The 21,417-nt window shown below is 55.1% G+C and overlaps 1 protein-coding gene across 2 annotated transcripts; it reads left to right on the top strand.

The window, feature by feature from the left end:
• Positions 1-1,378: 1,378 nt before the first annotated feature.
• On the top strand, positions 1,379-20,317 carry ikbkg (inhibitor of nuclear factor kappa B kinase regulatory subunit gamma). 2 transcript variants are annotated; one of them, XM_080184313.1, is made up of 13 exons: positions 1,379-1,565; positions 2,441-2,575; positions 4,139-4,273; positions 4,475-4,530; positions 5,820-5,894; positions 6,992-7,145; positions 8,170-8,288; positions 9,235-9,387; positions 13,077-13,167; positions 14,144-14,284; positions 14,835-14,977; positions 18,159-18,223; positions 19,284-20,317. In XM_080184313.1, exons 1-13 carry the CDS (start codon positions 1,437-1,439, stop codon positions 19,448-19,450), a joined length of 1,563 nt encoding a protein of 520 aa, XP_080040439.1. In that variant the 5' UTR covers positions 1,379-1,436; the 3' UTR covers positions 19,451-20,317. The 2 variants fall into 2 exon arrangements, with proteins under 2 accessions (XP_080040439.1, XP_080040440.1); XM_080184314.1 differs by lacking the exon at positions 2,441-2,575.
• The last annotated feature ends 1,100 nt before the right edge of the window (positions 20,318-21,417 follow it).

Genomic DNA, 21,417 nt, shown 5'->3' on the forward strand with positions numbered 1-21,417 from the left:
GTTTCTGGTCAATGGTAACCCCCAGGATGTTGATAGTGGGGGGGGGGGTTCAGTGATGGTAACCCCCAGGATGTTGACAGTGGGGGGATTCAGTGATGGTAACCCCCAGGATGTTGATAGTGGGGGGGATTCAGTGATGGTAACCCCCAGGATGTTGATAGTGGGGGGGATTCAGTGATGGTAACCCCCAGGATGTTGATAGTGGGAGGGGGTTCAGTGATGGTAACCCCCAGGATGTTGATAGTGGGGGGATTCAGTGATGGTAACCCCCAGGATGTTGATAGTGGGGGGGATTCAGTGATGGTAACCCCCAGGATGTTGATAGTGGGGGGGTTCAGTGATGGTAACCCCCAGGATGTTGATACTGGGGGGGATTCAGTGATGGTAACCCCCAGGATGTTGATAGTGGGGGGGTTCAGTGATGGTAACCCCCAGGATGTTGATAGTGGGGGGGTTCAGTGACGGTAATGCCATTGAATGTCAAAGTGGGCGATGGTTAGATTCTGTCTTCTGGGGGATGGTCATTGCCCCGGCACTTGTGTGGGGGACGAACATCACGGGACCTTTTTTAAAAATGCTCCCTCACCTTAAATGACACTTTTCCAAGTGGAATGGTGTACAAATCCCTGCCGTTCAGCCGTTCCCACCTCGGCAAATTCCCCATCTCGTTTGGCCTGCTGGAGAAGTTCTCACCGTTGCCACTAGAGGGAGCAATATGACAAATATGGCACCCTCTGGTGTAGCCTCAAGACAGGAGCCTCCATGGTGGGGGGAATGTGGCCCTCCCCCACCCCCCGACTCATTGATCTGCTCCTTCTGCCTCGCTGGGGGAGTGGGGTGGAAGAAGTGGTGGGGTGAGGAGTTTGGTGGGGGGGGTGGTGTAGAGTGTCCAACTCCTCCATACGTCCATTGATCCAGTCCAGGGTGGGTAGGGAATGGGTGCTGGAGCATCCATTCATCAGCCTGCTCCTCCAGCCTTGCCCCCACGCACCCCCCCTCTCCTCCCTCCCTGTGGCTGGTGAGTCTGGAAAGGACAGGGGCCCGGTGTCAGAATGAGCTGTCAGCCATTTTAGACTGAGGTGTGGAGACATTTTTGCACTCAGAGGGTTGTGAAGTTTTGGAGTTCTTGACTCCAGATTGGTGGGGGAAGGGGGTCATTGAGTATATTCAAGACGGAGATCACGAGATTTGTTTTGGGGGGGGTATGAAGGGGGTGAGACAGGAATGTGGAGGCCTGAGATCGGGTGCCCTGATCTTTTTTGTAAGTGTAGGCCCCACTGAACTCCCTGTATTTCTGGGCCCTCTCCCAATCATCCATTTTCTCACAGCGCCTCGGGCGGTTTCTCCTTTCTGTTCCCTCCCTCCCTCCGACAGAGGCGATCCGACAGAGTAACCAGGCGCTGAAGGACAGGTGCGAGGAGCTCCAGGAGTTTCAGATGAAGAACCGCAAAGAGAAGGAGCTGGTGGCTCGCCGGTTCAAGGAGGCCAGGAGCCTGGTGGAGCAGCTGAGAGCGGCTAACACCGAACTTCGCAGAGTGGCCGAGGGGAGCAAGGAGGAGGCCACGGTACTGTACCCCGTCCTAACCATCTCTACCCCCCACCAATCCATGTCTTAATATTCCCGTTTGTGATTGGAGTAGGCCATTTTCGAACTGAAGATAGAATTCAGTTGCGTTATGATCACTATTTCCCAGTAAAATCGGATTGCAAATGAACCCTGCCTCGTTGCAGATGAGATCCACAAGCTATTTGTCCCTGGCTGGTACCACAATGTGTTGCTGCTGGAAAACATTTGGTAAACTGTTTAACCTACCCATGCCAACTTGATCATTCCAGACTAAATAAAGATTAAAACCCCCACAAGCCCCAATAACTTCCTACTTGCTGTCCTCGAATGAGGGTATAACTACTGTCAGTAGTGGTGGGGTGGGGGGCCTTTATACCACTCCCACTGGTTTTTTTTGGTCCTTTGCTGATTCTAATCCCTCCCCCCCGCCCCCCCACCAAAACCCGGCCGATTCCGAGTCACTACCTTCTGAGCCAAGATCATTTCTCACAAACGATTGACCCAAGATGGCCAATGGTCCATTCCGCCTTCTCGTTGGGGTGGGGGGGAGGGAGGGTGCAGCCAAGGTGACCCCGCCCACTCGGTCACCTTCTGGGGGAGGGGGACTGGGGGGGAGGGTGCGCAGGAATGGGGTTGGGAGTTGGGGGGGTGGTGGTGGTACAGAATCTCCATGTTCTCGACTCCATCCACTGGTGGGCTTGGGGGGGAGGGAGTTGTTAATCCGCTAGTCCTGCCTTCCTCTCGCCACCCCCTCTCCTCCAAAGGCCCGCCTCTCCGGTAGCCCCTGCCCTGCCCTGCCCCCCCCCCCACTGCCCCCTGCGCCCCCCCCATCCATTCTGCCCACTGCTGATTGGTTGCTTTGTGCCGGTACAGGGGGCCTGGCAGCAAGGTGGCAGTGCCAACAGCTCCCTCACCTCCTGTGGCACAATCACCCAGAGCTTATTCGCCAACGCCGCCCCCCGGAGCCTGGAGGACAAGCCGTCAGACCTGGTGACCAGAAGAGAGCAGGTGAGCGAGGGTCAAGAGGTGGTGGGCGTTGGATGGCGAATAACCCCCCGGCCCCCCGTGCCCCATCCCTGTCCCCCCGTCCCCAACAGCCAAACCCACCCCAGAGCCCAGACAAAGAGGGTGCAATATCCAACCTGGGATGGGGGGGGAGGGGGTTGTGGAGGGGGCCCCACGGTGTCCTCCCCACACCCGCCAACAGGGGGTGCCTTATTGACCCCCCGGAGTGGCGACGGGGAGAAGTGCCTCAGCAGGGTTGGACCGAGAGGACGCAGGAACACGGGACACAGCCCAATGGCAGGGAATTACACGTGATCCCATCTCCCGTCCCGGATCCCTGCTCCTGAGGTATTCCCGCTAACTATTCACTGAGGAACGGGAATTCTGTGCATTTCTATAGCACCCTTCAGCGAGCGTGAGGGGAGGTTATTTTAAAGAACAGAACAGCACAGGGAACAGGCCCTTCAGCCCCTCCAATCCTGTACTGACCCATGCTGCCCTGACTGAACTAAAACCCCCTCCCCTTCCAGGGACCATATCCCCCCATTCCCATCCTATTCATGGATTTATCCAAATGCCCCTTAAATGTTTCTCTCGTACCCACCCCCACCCCCTCCCCCAGCAGCGAGTTCCAGGCACCCACCACCCTCTGTGTAAAAAATCTGCCTCGTACATCTCCTTTAAACCTTGCCCCTCGCACCTTAAACCTGTGCCCCCACCCTCCCTAGTAATTGACCCTGGGGAAAAGCTTCTGACTCTTCACTCTGTCCCTCATAATCTTGTAGACTTCTATCAGGTCTCCCCTCAACCTCCAGTGAGAACAAACCAAGTTTCTCCAACCTCTCCTCATAGCTAATGCCCTCCGTACCAGGGGCAACATCCTGGTAAATCTTTTCTGTCCCCTCTCCAAAGCCTCCACATCCTTCTGGTAGTGTGGGTGACCCAGAATTGAACACTATATTCCAAGTGCGGCCTCACTAAGGTTCTATAAAGCTGCAACATGACTTGCCAATTTTTAAACTCAGTGCCCCGGCCGATGAAGGCAAGCATGCCGTATGCCTTCCTGACTACCTTCTCCACCTGCATTGTAATAGGCCTTGCTAGTTGTACTGTAGGATACCTGGTAGCCAACTCTCCCCCACCCCCTCACCCCCCAACTGTGGGAGGGTCGGTGCCGAGGGAGCGCCGCACTGTGGGAGGGTCAGTGCTGTGGGAGCGCCGCACTGTGGGAGGGTCAGTGCTGTGGGAGCGCCGCACTGTGGGAGGGTGAGTGCTGAGGGAGCGCTGCACTGTGGGAGGGTCGGTGCTGAGGGAGTTCTCCCTGGGGCCAACATTTATCAATAATCCAATGTCACTGGACTCAGATGACCTGGGAGTCTCTCACGTTGCTGTTTGTGGGATCTTGCTGTGTGTAAATTGGCTGTTGCATTCCCTACACTGTAACGATGAGCACACCTCTGAAAATATCTTGGTTGGTTGTGAGGGATTTTGCGAATGTCCCGAGGGGTGACAGGGGCTGGGGGAACGTCTCTCTACAAGCACTCAGTCTCTCTGTCTCTGATACAGGGCGAGGGGAATGAGTTTGTCCAACTGCACAAAGCTCGCAAGGAGGAACTGGAGAAGAACTTGAAGGCTGTACAAGAGGAGAATCAGCTGCTACGATACAAACTGGAGACTGTGGGATCCCCCGTACTGATACAGGCAAATATCAGAATAATCACACCCTCCCACAGTGCGGCGCTCCCTCGGCACTGACCCTCCCTCAGTGCGGCGCTCCCTCGGCACTGACCCTCCCTCAGTGCGGCGCTCCCTCGGCACTGACCCTCCCTCAGTGCGGCGCTCCCTCAGCACCGACCCTGTGGGGTGAGGGTTCACTTACTCACTCTCTCTCCTCTCTTTCAGGATGAGAAGGAAGAAGAGAATCTCCTACAGCGTATAACACCGAAAATCTCCAACAGGTACAAACACCTCCAGGCGACTGCAGCTCGTGTTCCTTTCCCTCATTACGTCTCTCTCTTTCTCTTTCTCTGTCTCTCTCTCTGTCCCTCTGTCCCCCACTTTGCATCCCCCGTCTCTGTCTCCCCCCGCTGTCCCTCCCTCTCTCTCTCTCCCCCGCTGTCTCTCCCTCTCTCCCCCCGCTGTCTCTCTCCCTCTCTCTCTCCCCCCCGCTGTCTCTCTCTCTCCCCCCCTGCTGTCTCTCGCTGTCTCTCTCTCTCCCCCCCTGCTGTCTCTCCCTCTCTCTCTCTCCCCCCGCTGTCTCTCCCTCTCTCTCTCTCTCCCCCTGCTGTCTCTCCCTCTCGCTCTCTCCCCCTGCTGTCTCTCCCTCTCTCTCTCTCCCCCCGCTGTCTCTCCCTCTCTCCCCCCGCTGTCTCTCCCTCTCCCCCCGCTGTCTCTCTCTCTCTCCCCCCGCTGTCTCTCTCTCTCTCTCTCTCCCCCCGCTGTCTCTCTCTCTCTCTCCCCCGCTGTCTCTCTCCCTCTCTCCCCCCGCTGTCTCTCCCTCTCGCTCTCTCTCCCCCCGCTGTCTCTCCCTCTCCCCCCGCTGTCTCTCCCTCTCTCTCCCCCCCCGCTGTCTCTCTCTCTCTCTCTCTCCCCCCGCTATCTCTCTCCCTCTCCCCCCGCTGTCTCTCTCTCTCTCCCCCCGCTGTCTCTCTCTCTCTCTCTCTCCCCCGCTGTCTCTCTCTCTCTCTCCCCCCGCTGTCTCTCTCCCTCTCTCCCCCCGCTGTCTCTCCCTCTCGCTCTCTCTCCCCCCGCTGTCTCTCCCTCTCCCCCCGCTGTCTCTCCCTCTCTCTCCCCCCCCGCTGTCTCTCTCTCTCTCTCTCTCCCCCCGCTATCTCTCTCCCTCTCCCCCCGCTGTCTCTCCCTCCCCCCGCTGTCTCTCTCCCTCTCTCTCTCTCCCCCCGCTGTCTTTCCCTCTCTCTCTCTACCCCCTCTCTATCTGTGGTGGTGATGTTTAGGGAGATGGGTGTGTATTTTGGGTGTTTCACTGTGCCCATAGGGGGGTGGGTTTAAGTCGGGTTTCCGATGGTCTCTCGGAGATACCCACAGTTTAAATCTGTGCTGGTCGGGTTTGGAGACACAGACTTGCTCTCTGTCAGACTGTAAATATTTTTATACCAATCGATAGTCTCACTCACAGTGGCTGGGGGGCTCTGTGTCCCACAGCCTGTCAGTGGGGGCTGTCGGTGGGGGCTAGGGGTGGTGGTCTCAGGGAGACCAGGCCGGTTCACTCTCTCTATTCTGTTCACAGCTCCAGCCTGGGAGACAGACAGAGCGAGACGCAGCTGGAAGAAGGGGTGAATAAACTGATGGTCGCAGAGAATGAGTGAGTGGGGGTCGGGGCTGGGGTGGGCAAGATGGACATTCACTGTCCCTCCCCCTCGCTGCACAATCCCTCCCCCTCAACCCTCCCCCTTGCTCTCTGTCTGTCTCCCTCCCTCTGTGTCTCCCTCTCTCCCTCGCTCTCTCGCTCCCTCTGTGTGTCTCTCTCCCTCCCTCTCTCCCTTGCTCTCTCCCTCGCTCTCTCTCTCCCTCGCTCTCTCTCTCCCTCGCTCTCTCTCCCTCGCTCTCTCTCCCTCGCTCTCTCTCTCTCCCTCGCTCTCTCTCTCCCTCGCTCTCTCTCTCCCTCGCTCTCTCTCTCCCTCGCTCTCTCTCTCCCTCGCTCTCTCTCTCCCTCGCTCTCTCTCTCCCTCGCTCTCTCTCTCCCTCGCTCTCTCTCTCCCTCGCTCTCTCTCTCCCTCGCTCTCTCTCTCTCCCTCGCTCTCTCTCTCCCTCGCTCTCTCTCTCTCCCTCGCTCTCTCTCTCCCTCTGTGTCTCCCTCTCCCTCTGTGTCTCCCTCTCTCCCTCCGTGTGTCTCTCTCTCCCTCCCTCTGTCTCTCTCTCCCTCCCTCTCTGTCTCTCTCTCCCTCCCTCTCTGTCTCTCTCTCCCTCGCTCTCTCTCCCTCGCTCTCTCTCTCCCTCGCTCTCTCTCTCCCTCGCTCTCTCTCTCCCTCTGTGTCTCTCTCTCACCCTCCCTCTCTCCCTCCCTCTCTGTCTCTGTGTACCTGTTCATTCACACTGACCTGTTGTATTGAGCCTTTGGTCGCCTGTCATGGTGACCCCGAGTCTGTGTGGGTTTCCTCCGGTTTCCTCCCACAGTCTGAAAGACGTGTGGGTCAGGTGGACTGGCCGTGGTAAATTGCCCCGTGGGCTGAGGGGGGATTGGTGGGGTAATGAGGTGGGGTTATGGGCCTGAGTGGGATTGTGGTCAGTGCAGACTCGATGGGCTGAATGGCCTCTCTCTGCACTGTGGGACTCTATGATTCGGTCAGTGTTTCCAGGTGACCCGGGGTCAGGTCCGTCTGCTGATTCTCTCGGGAATGTTGAATGATCCTGGATTGGTGATGGTATATTATGACGGAGTAATGATGTTCGTATCTGCAGGAGGTCCGATCTGCAGCAACAGCTAACATTGGTCCAGAAACGCATCGTACAGTTTGAACATTTAGAGGAGAGATACAAACAGCAGCAGGCTGAACTACAGGAACAGAAAGCAGCCAGCGAGATGAAACTACGAACCCTCAACAAACAGCTAGAGGTGAGAGAGTCACAGTGAGGGGTGTGGGGTATATCAGAGTGTTACAGTGAGGGGTGTGGGATATATCAGAGTGTTACAGTGAGGGGTGTGGGGTATATCAGAGTGTTACAGTGAGGGGTGTGGGGTATATCAGAGTGTTACAGTGAGGGGTGTGGGGTATATCAGAGTGTTACAGTGAGGGGTGTGGGATATATCAGAGTGTTACAGTGAGGGGTGTGGGGTATATCAGAGTGTTACAGTGAGGGGTGTGGGGTATATCAGAGTGTTACAGTGAGGGGTGTGGGATATATCAGAGTGTTACAGTGAGGGGTGTGGGGTATATCAGAGTGTTACAGTGAGGTGTGTGGGATATATCAGAGTGTTACAGTGAGGGGTGTGGGGTATATCAGAGTGTTACAGTGAGGGGTGTGGGGTATATCAGAGTGTTACAGTGAGGGGTGTGGGATATATCAGAGTGTTACAGTGAGGGGTGTGGGGTATATCAGAGTGTTACAGTGAGGGGTGTGGGGTATATCAGAGTGTTACAGTGAGGGGTATGGGGTATATCAGAGTGTTACAGTGAGGGGTGTGGGATATATCAGAGTGTTACAGTGAGGGGTGAGGGGTATATCAGAGTGTTACAGTGAGGGGTGTGGGGTATATCAGAGTGTTACAGTGAGGGGTGTGGGGTATATCAGAGTGTTACAGTGAGGGGTGTGGGGTATATCAGAGTGTTACAGTGAGGGGTGTGGGGTATATCAGAGTGTTACAGTGAGGGGTGTGGGGTATATCAGAGTGTTACAGTGAGGGGTGTGGGATATATCAGAGTGTTACAGTGAGGGGTGTGGGGTATATCAGAGTGTTACAGTGAGGGGGGTGAGTATATTAGAATGGGTGGGGGTGAGGGGTATCTGGGGTTGTGGGACCAGAGTATTGGGTGTGCCGGGTATCTGGGGTGACGGGTATCTGGGGTGAGGGGTCCAGGGGGTGCCAGTTATTGGGCTGAGGGGTAACTGCGGGTCACACTGATCTGTCTCTGTTGCAGCAAATGAGTGAGGATCAGGCCTCCCTCAAGGCCCAGGTGACGTCTCTCCTGGGTGAACTTCAGGACAGTCAGTCGTGCGTGGAACTGAAGTCGAAAGCTTGTTCCCAGCTGGAGCAGAGGTGAGTTCTTCTCTACAATACCGCCCCCCCCAACCCCCCACCCCCCCAGCAATAGGGAGGGGTGTAGGGGCTGGAGGAGGTTACAGAGATAGGGAGGGGGTGTAGGGGGCTGGAGGAGGTTACAGAGATAGGGAGGGGGTGTAGGGGCTGGAGGAGGTTACAGAGATAGGGAGGGGGTGTAGGGGCTGGAGGAGGTTACAGAGATAGGGAGGGGGTGTAGGGGGCTGGAGGAGGTTACAGAGATAGGGAGGGAGTGTAGGGGCTGGAGGAGGTTACAGAGATAGGGAGGGGGTGTAGGGGGCTGGAGGAGGTTACAGAGATAGGGAGGGGGTGTAGGGGCTGGAGGAGGTTACAGAGATAGGGAGGGGGTGTAGGGGGCTGGAGGAGGTTACAGAGATAGGGAGGGAGTGTAGGGGGCTGGAGGAGGTTACAGAGATAGGGAGGGGGTGTAGGAGGGTTACAGAGATAGGGAGGGGTGTAGGGACTGGAGGGGGTTACAGAGATAGGGAGGGGTTGGGGAGCGAGGCACTGATGGGATTTGATCGTTGAGGGAATTGGGATTTTTGATCTGGGAACTCCCAGCAGCTCTGGAGCTGTCTCCCTCTCTGTCTCCCTCCCTCTCTGTCTCCCTCCCTCTCTGTCTCCCTCCCTCTCTGTCTCCCTCCCTCTCTGTCTCCCTCCCTCTCTGTCTTCCTCCCTCTCTGTCTCCCTCCCTCTCTGTCTGGCTCTGTCTCTCTGTCTGTCTCTGTCTCACCCTCTCTCTCTCTCTGTCTGTCTCTCTCTCTCTGTCTGTCTCTGTCTCACTCTCTCTCTTTCTGTCCCTCTCTCTCTGTCCCTCTCTCTCTGTCCCTCTCTCTGTGTCTGTGTGTGTGTGTGTGTGTGTGTGTCTCTCTCTCTTTCCTCCTGTTCCACAATCATTACCTCCTCGATACCTTCCTGGACACAGATGCCGGGTGACGGAGGAGAAATTGCGATCTCTGGAACAGGAGATGGAGAACCAGAAGAAGCAGCACAGTGTCACGGTTGACCAGCTCAGGATCGCGGTGCACAGCTACGAGTCCGCTCTCAAAACCGAGAGAATCAACGCGTCTGAGGACAAGTGAGCGAAACCTCCAGCCCCACACTCACTGCACCCACACACACCGCACCCAACACCCCCAACACACTCACTGCACCCACCCCCCCAACACACACACACTGCACCCACCCCCCCAACACACACACACTGCACCCACCCCCCAACACACACACTGCACCCACCCCCCAACACACACACACTGCACCCACCCCCCCAACACACACACTGCACTCGCCCCCCAACACACACACACTGCACCCAACACCCCCAACACACACACACTGCACCCAACACCCCCAACACACACACTGCACCCACCCCCCAACACACACACTGCACCCACCCCCCAACACACACACACTGCACTCGCCCCCCAACACACACACTGCACTCGCCCCCCAACACACACACTGCACCCACCCCCCAACACACACACACTGCACCCACCCCCCCAACACACACACTGCACTCGCCCCCCAACACACACACACTGCACTCGCCCCCCAACACACACACACTGCACCCACCCCCCAACACACACACTGCACCCACCCCCCAACACACACACACTGCACTCGCCCCCCAACACACACACTGCACCCACCCCCCAACACACACACACTGCACCCACCCCCCAACACACACACACTGCACCCACCCCCCCAACACACACACTGCACTCGCCCCCCAACACACACACTGCACCCACCCCCCAACACACACACTGCACCCACCCCCCAACACACACACACTGCACCCACCCCCCCAACACACACACTGCACTCGCCCCCCAACACACACACACTGCACCCACCCCCCCAACACACACACTGCACCCACCCCCCAACACACACACACTGCACCCACCCCCCCAACACACACACTGCACTCGCCCCCCAACACACACACACTGCACCCAACACCCCCAACACACACACACTGCACCCAACACCCCCAACACACACACTGCACCCACCCCCCAACACACACACTGCACCCACCCCCCAACACACACACACTGCACTCGCCCCCCAACACACACACTGCACTCGCCCCCCAACACACACACTGCACCCACCCCCCAACACACACACACTGCACCCACCCCCCCAACACACACACTGCACTCGCCCCCCAACACACACACACTGCACTCGCCCCCCAACACACACACACTGCACCCACCCCCCAACACACACACTGCACCCACCCCCCAACACACACACACTGCACTCGCCCCCCAACACACACACTGCACCCACCCCCCAACACACACACACTGCACCCACCCCCCAACACACACACACTGCACCCACCCCCCCAACACACACACTGCACTCGCCCCCCAACACACACACACTGCACCCACCCCCCAACACACACACTGCACCCACCCCCCAACACACACACTGCACCCACCCCCCAACACACACACACTGCACTCGCCCCCCAACACACACACTGCACCCACCCCCCAACACACACACACTGCACCCACCCCCCCAACACACACACTGCACTCGCCCCCCAACACACACACACTGCACTCGCCCCCCAACACACACACACTGCACCCACCCCCCAACACACACACTGCACCCACCCCCCAACACACACACACTGCACTCGCCCCCCAACACACACACTGCACCCACCCCCCAACACACACACACTGCACCCACCCCCCAACACACACACACTGCACCCACCCCCCAACACACACACTGCACCCACCCCCCCAACACACACACTGCACCCACCCCCCAACACACACACACTGCACCCACCCCCCAACACACACACACTGCACCCACCCCCCAACACACACACACTGCACCCACCCCCCAACACACACACACTGCACTCGCCCCCCAACACACACACACTGCACCCACCCCCCAACACACACACACTGCACCCACCCCCCAACACACACACACTGCACCCACCCCCCAACACACACACACTGCACCCACCCCCCCAACACACACACTGCACTCGCCCCCCAACACACACACTGCACCCACCCCCCAACACACACACACTGCACCCACCCCCCCAACACACACACTGCACTCGCCCCCCAACACACACACACTGCACCCACCCCCCAACACACACACACTGCACCCACCCCCCCAACACACACACTGCACTCGCCCCCCAACACACACACTGCACCCACCCCCCAACACACACACACTGCACCCACCCCCCCAACACACACACACTGCACCCACCCCCCAACACACACACACTGCGCCCACCCCCCAACACACACACACTGCACCCACCCCCCCAACACACACACACTGCACCCACCCCCCCAACACACACACACTGCACCCACCCCCCCAACACACACACACTGCACCCACCCCCCAACACACACACTGCACCCACCCCCCAACACACACACACTGCACCCACCCCCCCAACACACACTGCATCCACCCCCACCCTATATAAACCACCCCGAACCCCTCGATTAGATTCCAGTCTGTAACTCACTCCCGGGTATCTGTTATTCTGTATATAAACCACCCCGAACCCCTCGATTAGATTCCAGTCTGTAACTCACTCCCGGGTATCTGTTATCCTATATATAAACCACCCCGAACCCCTCGATTAGATTCCAGTCTGTAACTCACTCCCGGGTATCTGTTATTCTGTATATAAACCACTCCGAACCCCTCGATTAGATTCCAGTCTGTAACTCACTCCCGGGTATCTGTTATTCTATATATAAACCACCCCGAACCCCTCGATTAGATTCCAGTCTGTAACTCACTCCCGGGTATCTGTTATTCTATATATAAACCACCCCGAGCCCCTCGATTAGATTCCAGTCTGTAACTCACTCCCGGGTATCTGTTATTCTATATATAAACCACCCCGAACCCCTCGATTAGATTCCAGTCTGTAACTCACTCCCGGGTATCTGTTATTCTATATATAAACCACCCCGAGCCCCTCGATTAGATTCCAGTCTGTAACTCACTCCCGGGTATCTGTTATTCTATATATAAACCACCCCGAGCCCCTCGATTAGATTCCAGTCTGTAACTCACTCCCGGGTATCTGTTAAGGGGGGGTAGCTACAGGACGGATGTCAGGGGTAGGTTCTTTACCCAGCGGGTGGTGAAGGATTGGAATGCCCTGCCTGCTGCAGTTGTAAATGCGTCTAGTTTGGGGGCGTTTAAGAGATCTCTGGATAGGTTTATGGACGAAAAGGGATTGGTATAGGCTAGTGGGTCATTCTGTTATCATATCTATTATTCTGTATATAAACCCCCCCCCCCGAACCCCTCGATTAGATTCCAGTCTGTAACTCACTCCCGGGTATCTGTTATTCTATATATAAACCACCCCGAACCCCTCGATTAGATTCCAGTCTGTAACTCACTCCCGGGTATCTGTTATTCTATATATAAACCACCCCGAACCCCTCGATTAGATTCCAGTCTGTAACTCACTCCCGGGTATCTGTTATTCTGTATATAAACCCCCCTGAACCTCTCGATTAGATTCCAGTCTGTAACTCACTCCCGGGTATCTGTTGTTTTATATATAAGCCCCCCCCCCCCCCCCCCCCCCGATGCCCTGGATGAGTTTGCAGGGTGTTCCTGGTGGTTTTGATTGGTGTGTGATGGGGAATGATGCTGGCTGTGGGGAGTTGACTGTCCGCTGTGTCTCTCTCTGATCTACAGGAGGAAACTCGCTCAGTTACAGGCTGCCTATCATCAGCTCTTCATGGATTATGATGTGATGGCAACCAATTTAGAAGAAAAGAAGAATAGGGTGAGGAAGAAATCTATCCCCCTCTCCGCACCCCCCTCCATCCACACACCCCGCACACATCCCCTTCCCCTCCCGGCACTGCCAATACCCTCACATCCCTCCTAACCCCCACACGACCAATACCCCCCCAACCCTCACATCCCCCCCATCCCCCACACGACCAATACCCCCCCAACCCTCACATCCCCCCCATCCCCCACAGGACCAATACCCCCCCAACCCTCACATCCCTCCTAACCCCCACACGACCAATACCCCCCCAACCCTCACATCCCCCCTAACCCCCACACGACCAATACCCCCCAACCCTCACATCCCCCCCATCCCCCACACGACCAATAACCCCCCCAATCCACACATCCCCCTCCCTCCCCCACACGGCCAATCCCCCCCAACCCACACATCCCCCCCTCCCCCTCCTCCCACAGCACAGCCAATTCCTCCCCCAACCCACACATCCCCCCCTCCCCCTCCCCCCACAGCACAGCCAATTCCCCCCCCAACCCACACATCCCCCCCTCCCCCTCCCCCCACAGCACAGCCAATTCCCCCCCCCAACCCACACATCCCCCCCATCCCCCTCCCCCCACAGCACAGCCAATTCCCCCACACATTCCCCTCTCCTCCCCCCTCCACTGCACGGCCAATCCACCCACCCACCCAACCCACACATCTCTGGTGGGCAGACAGAGTTAAGATTCACATCAACTGAGATTGAACTGAATGGGAGAATGGCTTGAGAGGGGCTGAATGGCCTCCTATTCCTGTGTAATAGGCTCAAGAAAGAGGGGCAGAATGGCCTCCTCCAGTTGCCAACACTCAGTGTGATGTTATCTCTGGGTGTGTGGGACGCTCGGTGGGCAGTGTCAGGGTGAGAGAATCATCACTTAGATCACCAACCCTGCCCTCATAGAACTGACACTCACTGTGTGTGTCTGTGTGTGTGTGTGTGTGTGTCTGTGTGTTCCCTGTGCAGGGGCAGTTTGAGGAGGTGCTACAACAGTTACGGGAGGCAGAGGAAGCTCTGGTTCTGAAACAGGATTTGATCGACAAGCTAAAGGAAGATGCAGAGACCCTGAAAGCGGAACTTGAGACTATCCCCGTTCTTAAAGCCCAGGTAAGGAGCAACGGGGAGAGGAACCGGGGGCAGTGCAGGGGGAGAGAGAGAGAGACAGTGTGGGGAGAGAGAGAGAGACTGAGACAGTGTGGGGAGAGAGAGGGAGAGACAGACTGAGACAGCGCAGGGGGAGAGAGGGAGACTGAGACAGCGCGGGGGGAGAGAGGGAGACTGAGACAGCGTGGGGGGAGAGAGGGAGACTGAGACAGCGCGGGGGGAGAGAGGGAGATGGAGACAGCGCGGGGGGAGAGAGGGAGACAGAGACAGCGCGGGGGGAGAGAGGGAGACGGAGACAGACAGAGATGAGGGGTTATAAGAGAGAAAGAGAGCAGGTCAAGGCAGTGGGGGATAATACAGAGAGTGAGTGAGATGGGGTTTATACAGAGAGAGAGAGATGGGGGGAATGATAGAGAGAGAGGGAGGGAGACGGGGATGAGAGAGAGGGGGTTGATGCAGAGAGGGGGTTGAGGGGTGATACAGAGAGAGACAGGAGTGTCTCTCTCTCTCTCTCTGTCTGTCTCTCTCTGAGTTGTGTTCTTTCTCTCGGCAGGCGGATGTGTTTAAAGCTGATTTTGTAGCGGAGAGGGAGGCTCGGGAGAAGCTTCACGAGCAGAAGGAGGTGCAGCAGGAGAGGTTCTTGGCTCTGCAGCTGGAATTCGAGAAGCTGCGGACGGAACACGAGGAGGCGACACGGTACGGCTGTTACCCCCCCCCGCCACCCAAATCCCAGAGCGTAAAACCACCCCCCCCCCCCCCGTAAAATCTCCGGAACACGAGGAGGCGACACGGTACGGCTGTTACCCCCACCATCAAAATCCCAGAGTGTAAACCCCTCCCCCCCAAAATCTCCGGAACAGGAGGGAGCGCACCAGCCAGCAATAGGCCATTCGGCCCATCGAAAACTGTCCCACCATTTAAAGGATGTGAGGCATCCCACCTCCACCACCCCGCCAGGCAGCGCATTCCAGACCCTCACCACCCTCTGGGTAAAAAGCTTTTCCTCACATCCCCCTAAACCGCCTGCCCCTCCCCTTGAACCCTGTGTCCCCCTCGTGACTGACCCCTCAACTAAGGGGAACAGCTGCTCCTTATCCACTGTCCGTGTCCCTCATAATCCTGTACACCACGAGTAGATCGCCCCTCAGTTTTCTAGTCTCCCAGCCTGTCACTGGCCATTGCAATACGATATGTCCTCAGTCTCACAAACACCAGGTTAAAGTCCAACAGGTTTATTTGGAACCACGAGCTTTTGGAGATGTTGTGAGATTACTTATTGTGCCTACCCCGATCCAGCAACCGCAACTCCACATCACAATATGCTTTAATTTATTCTTAACTTCCTTGCTTAGCCTTTCTTTCCCCTCTTACAAAGTTTCTATGCAGTGAAGAAGGAGGCCATTCGGCCCATCGAGTCTGCACACCCACCACAATCCCACCCAGGCCCTATCCCCATGCATTTACCCTCACTAACCCCCTGACACTAAGGGACAATTTAGCATGGCCAACCCACCCTAACCTGCACATCTTTGGACATTAAGGGACAATTTAGCACAGCCAATCCACCTAACCTGCACACCTTTGGACTGTGAGAGGAAACCGGAGCACCAGGAGGAAACCCACTCAGACACGGGGAGAACATGCAGACTCCACACAGACAGTGACCCGAACCGGGAATCAAACCCAGGTCCCTGGTGCTGTGAGACAGCAGTGCTAACCCACTGCGCTATCGTGCTGCTTCCTCTCTGGAATGTATTTTAATTGTGTGGAATTGACCATCTCTTTAAACATCTGCCACTGATCATCACCTGTCCTACCTTCCTGCCTGCTGCTCTATTGCCATATGTGTCCTTGTGCCGCTGGAATTATCTTTGATTAATTCCAGAATGTGGGCATGGGACTCCGGTGTCCCCTCCTCCAACTCAATTTAGAATTCCCGCATGTTATGATCACTCTTTCCTTGAAGATCATTAAGGATCTGCTATATCTCAATAAGGTCGCCTTTCTAAGCTCCACTGAGTACAGGCCCCCACCCCACTCTCCCAATAGTGCCCCCCACCCCCCCCCCGCCCACCACAGCCATGTTCTCACCTCTCCTGGTGCGGGGAGGGGTTAGAAACAGACTTGACCCTGTCAAACCCCTTCGGGGTCTTTTATTTAATTCACTGGTGGGACACGGGCCTCGCTGGCTGGGCCAGTATTTATTGCCCATCCCTTGTTGCCTCTTGAGGTGGTGGTGGGGAGCTGCCTTCTTGAATCGCTGCAGTCCCTGCGCTGTGAGTTGACCCACAGTGCTGTTAGGGAGGGAATTCCAGGATTTTGACCCAGCGACAGTGAAGGAACGGCCGATTTATTTCCCAGTTGGGATGGTGAGTGACTCGGAGGGGAACCTCCAGGTGCTAATGGCAGGTCTGTCATATGAGGAGAGACGATGTCAGTTAGGATGGTCTTCACTGGGGTTTAGAAGAGTGAGAGGGGATCTCATGGAGTCATCGAGGTTTTACAGCATGGAAACAGGCCCTTCAGCCCAACTTGTCCATGCCAGTGTTTAACCACAAAGCAATTGCTCGCGTTTGCTCCATATCTCTCTATACCCATCGTACCCACGTAACTAAATGCTTCTTTACAAAGAGAGATTGAACAGTTTAGGACGATACTCTCAGGAAAGAAGAAGAATGAGGGGAGATTAAATTGAGATTTACAAGGTGATAAGAGGTCTGGATAAAGTGGGCGTGGAGCAGATGCTTCCTCTTGTGGGACATTCTAGGACGAGAGGTCACAGTCTCAGGATAAGGGGCAGCAAATTTAAAACAGAGTTTAGAAGAAACTCCTTCTCCCAAAGGGTTGTGAATCTGTGGAATTCGCTACCAAAAAGTTCAGTGGATGCTGGGACAGAGAGTACATTTGAGGAGGAGTTAGACAGGTTTTTAATTGGGAATGTGTTGAAGGGTTATGGGGATGAGGAGCGTATCAGCCATGGCAGAGTGGACTCAATGGGCCGAATGGCCTAATTCTGCTCTGATTTCTTACAAACCCGCCTCTACTACTAACTCTGGCAGCTCGTTCCAGACACTCACCACCCTCTGAGTGAAACATTGCCCTTCTGGACCCTTTTGTATCCCTCCCCACTCACCTTAAACCTATGCCCTCTAGTTTTAGACTCCCCTACCTCTGGGAAAAGATATTGACTATCTAGCTGATCTGTGCCCCTCATTATTTTATAGACCTCTATAAGATCACCTCTCAGCCTCCTACACTCCAGAGAGAAAAGTCCCAGTCTATCCAGCCTCTCCTTATAACTCAATCCATCAAGTCCTGGTAGCATCCTAGTAAATCTTTTCTGCACTCTTTCTAGTTTAATAATATCCTTTCTATAATAGGGTGACCAGAACTGTACACAGTATTCCAAGAAACTTATAAAATTCTGACAGGGTTAGACAGGGTAGATTCAGAAAGAATGTTCCCGATGGTGGGGGGAGTCCAGAACTAGGGGTCAGAGTTTGAGGATAAGGGGGAAACCTTTTAGAACTGAGGTGAGGAGAAATTTCTTCACCCAGAGGGTGGGGAATGTGTGGAATTCACTCCCACAGAAAGTAGTTGAGGCCAAAACGTTGTGTGATTTCAGGAAGAAATTAGATATCGTTCTTGGGGCAAAAGGGATCGAGGGATATGGAGGGGGGGGGATCAGGATATTAAATTTGATGATCAGCCCTGATCAAAATGAATGGGGGAGCAGCTCGAAGGAACGAATGGCCTCCTCCTGTTTCTCTGTGTTGAAATTAGAGGCTGGACTTTCTCTAAGGGGTTTATCACGATTCTCTCTGTTCTCTTGGTTTTGACACTCTTGTGAATTTTCTCTCCCTTTCTCCCCCGAAAGAAGTCACCTTGAGGAGTTGCAACGAAGGCACAACGACAGCCTCCGGACACCGATGACCGGGCAAGGTGAGTTCTCCGGAGATCAGCGTGAACCAGCACCTCCCCATCCGAGCACCCGAGTTACAAATTCCAGCAGCACAGCACTGAGGGAGCGCCGCACTGTGGGAGTGTCAGTGCTGAGGGAGCGCCGCACTGTGGGAGTGTCAGTGCTGAGGGAGCGCCGCACTGTGGGAGTGTCAGTGCTGAGGGAGCGCCGCACTGTGGGAGGGTCAGTGCTGAGGGGGCGCCGCACTGTGGGAGGGTCAGTGCTGAGGGAGTGCCGCACTGTGGGAGGGTCGGTGCTGAGGGAGTGCCGCACTGTGGGAGGGTCGGTGCTGAGGGAGCGCCGCACTGTGGGAGTGTCGGTGCTGAGAGTGCTGCACTGTAGGAGGGTCAGTGCTGAGGGAGCGCTGCACTGTGGGAGGGTCAGTATTGAGTTCTCCCTGGTGTCCTGGGGCCAGTATTTATACCTCAACCAACAAGGCTGCAATCAGATGATTGGGGTGATTATCACAAAGCTATTTGAGCGATCTTATTGCGTTGTAAGGTGACCATCTGTTTTGTTACTTTTTTTGAAAGTAGTTTCAAGTTTATTTATTATTGTCACAACTAAGGTTTACATTAACACTGCAATGAAGTTATTGTGAAAATCCTCTAGTTGCCACACTCCTGTTCGGGTACACTGAGGGAGAATTTAGCACGGCCCAATACACCCTAACCAGACTGTGGGAGGAAACCGGAGCACCCGGAGGAAACCCGCGCAGACATGGGGAGAACGTGCAGACTCCACACAGACAGTGACCCAAGCCGGGAATCGAACCCGGATCCCTGGTGCTGTGAGGCAGCAGTGCTAATCCACTGTGCCACTGTGCTGTCCTACTTGTAACACTAATTAATAAACTTTCAAAACTTTTAGCTATGACTGTAATACTACATTCTGCTCCCTCTCCTTTCCTTCTCCCCTTTGTGCTCTATGAATGGTATGCTTAGTCTGCACAGTGCGCAAGAAACAATACTTTTCACTGTCTGTTAATACATGCGACAATAATAAATCAAATCCACTATCTCCCTCCTCCTCCTCCTGTAGGTAACTACTTCCTGACTGGGAACACCATCCCGTTCAACGCTCCCGCAGATCCTCCGCACCGCCGCAGCGTTCCCGATGAACAGCCGGATTATCGATGTCCCAAGTGCCAGTACCTGGCCCCAGATATGGACACTTTACAGATCCACGTCATGGACTGTATCCAGTGATAGGAGCTGGCGAGGGGTGGGTGGGGGGTACACACACACAGACTAACACATCCCCTCGATGGCAGAGCGATGGCGAAGGTGTAAGTTCCCCCTCGCCCACCCTCCCACCCTCTCCACCTCCACACACCCTCTCCACCTCCACACAATCCCTTGCACCATCAGGAACACAATTTCTGTTTCAGGATAATGGACAGGCCCGAGGCAGACAGCCACCTTGCGACACTCCCGCGGAGCGCAGCTTCTGGAGGTACAAAGGATTCGAACAAATCTCCCCACCCCCTCTCAGCCGCCACGAGTCAACCTCGGCCTCCCCTTCGCACTTAAATTGGACTCATTCCCTGACAGATTCCGCTTCTGGTCCACTCCCCAAATCATTACACCCCTCACAGGCACCGACTCGCTGTCCCGTCACCGTGTGGGGGAATTACAGAACCCCCCATCCCGTCACCGTGTGGGGGAATCCCAGACCCCCTCCCGTCCGGTCACCGTGTGGGGGAATGATAGACACACAGGCAGTGTTGAGTCGATGTCTGTCTGTAGGGGTGGGATGGTTACAGTGTTTTACATGTGTGTAGAGATTTGCAAAGCCACTTTATTCAATGCAGAGAGGTCAGATTGTTACTGACACGCTAGCCAGTCAGAGTAACAGAGAATGGAACAATAATCACTGTCAAATCACAATGTTGAAAACAGATTCACTGACTAAACCACATCAGAGACCTTCCAGTAACCAGTAACCTTCTATTCAAATGCAAAATGAATGTTCAACGATAATGTTACTGCCTCAACTACTGACTGTTTCAAATTTCTCAATTCATTTTAGTAAATAGAACTGTTTATCTACCTAATAAAGAGATCTGTAACTGACTGGTGTCTCTCAGTCCTCTCTCTCAGGGAGATATCTGTAACTGACTGGTGTCCCTCAGTCCCCTCTCTCTCTCTCAGGGAGATATCTGTACACTGACTGGTGTCCCTCAGTCCCCTTTCTCTCTCTCAGGGAGATATCTGTACACTGACTGGTGTCCCTCAGTCCCCTTTCTGTCTCTCAGGGAGATATCTGTACACTGACCGGTGTCCCTCAGTCCCCTCTCTCTCTCAGGGAGATATCTGTACACTGACTGGTGTCTCTCAGTCCCCTCTCTCTCTCAGGGAGATATCTGTACACTGACTGGTGTCACTCAGTCCCCTCTCTCTCTCTCAGGGAGATATCTGTACACTGACTGGTGTCTCTCAGTCCCCTCTCTCTCAGGGAGATATCTGTACACTGACCGGTGTCTCTCAGTCTCCTCTGTCTCTCAGGGAGATATCTGTACACTGACTGGTGTCTCTCTCTCTCTCAGGGAGATATCTGTACACTGACTGGTGTCTCTCAGTCCCCTCTCTCTCTCTCTCAGGGAGATATCTGTACACTGGGTATGATTGTAAGTTCTGAGTTTCCATCGCGTTAAGCTACTGGATGTCATCATGAACATTAACAATGTCTGAAATCTGAGAGATTTTAAATTGGAAAATTGCTTCAATATTGAAAAGCGAAATGTTAGCTTAATGTCTCTCATCGGCCAATCACAAGAGTGAATAACTAAAGGATTGGATGCATTTAACTGAAGGGTTTGTTGTGCCGATGGAATCATGGATCAGACAGAGGGAAATTTTTAATATTCATTTGTGGGGGGACCTGGGTGTCACTGGCTGGGCCAGTATTTATTGCCCATCCCTAGTTGTCCCTTCGAGGGGCAGTTGAGAGTCACCCACATTGCTATGGCTCTGGAGTCACATGTAGGCCAGACCGGGGTAAGGACGGCAGATTTCCTTCCCTAAAGGAACCAGATGGGTTTTTCCGACAATGGGCCATCAATAGATTCTTAATTCCAGATTTGTGGGTATCAGGCGGTGTTACTGTTGTCACCCTTTGATCCCAGTGTCTCACTGGAGCTGTTTCAAAGGGGCAAGCGGGGGAAGCCAAAAGC

The sequence above is a fragment of the Carcharhinus amblyrhynchos genome, unplaced genomic scaffold (assembly GCF_965287045.1).
Source record: "Carcharhinus amblyrhynchos unplaced genomic scaffold, sCarAmb.v2.hapA scaffold_671, whole genome shotgun sequence".
NCBI classification, from domain to species: Eukaryota; Metazoa; Chordata; class Chondrichthyes; order Carcharhiniformes; family Carcharhinidae; genus Carcharhinus; species Carcharhinus amblyrhynchos.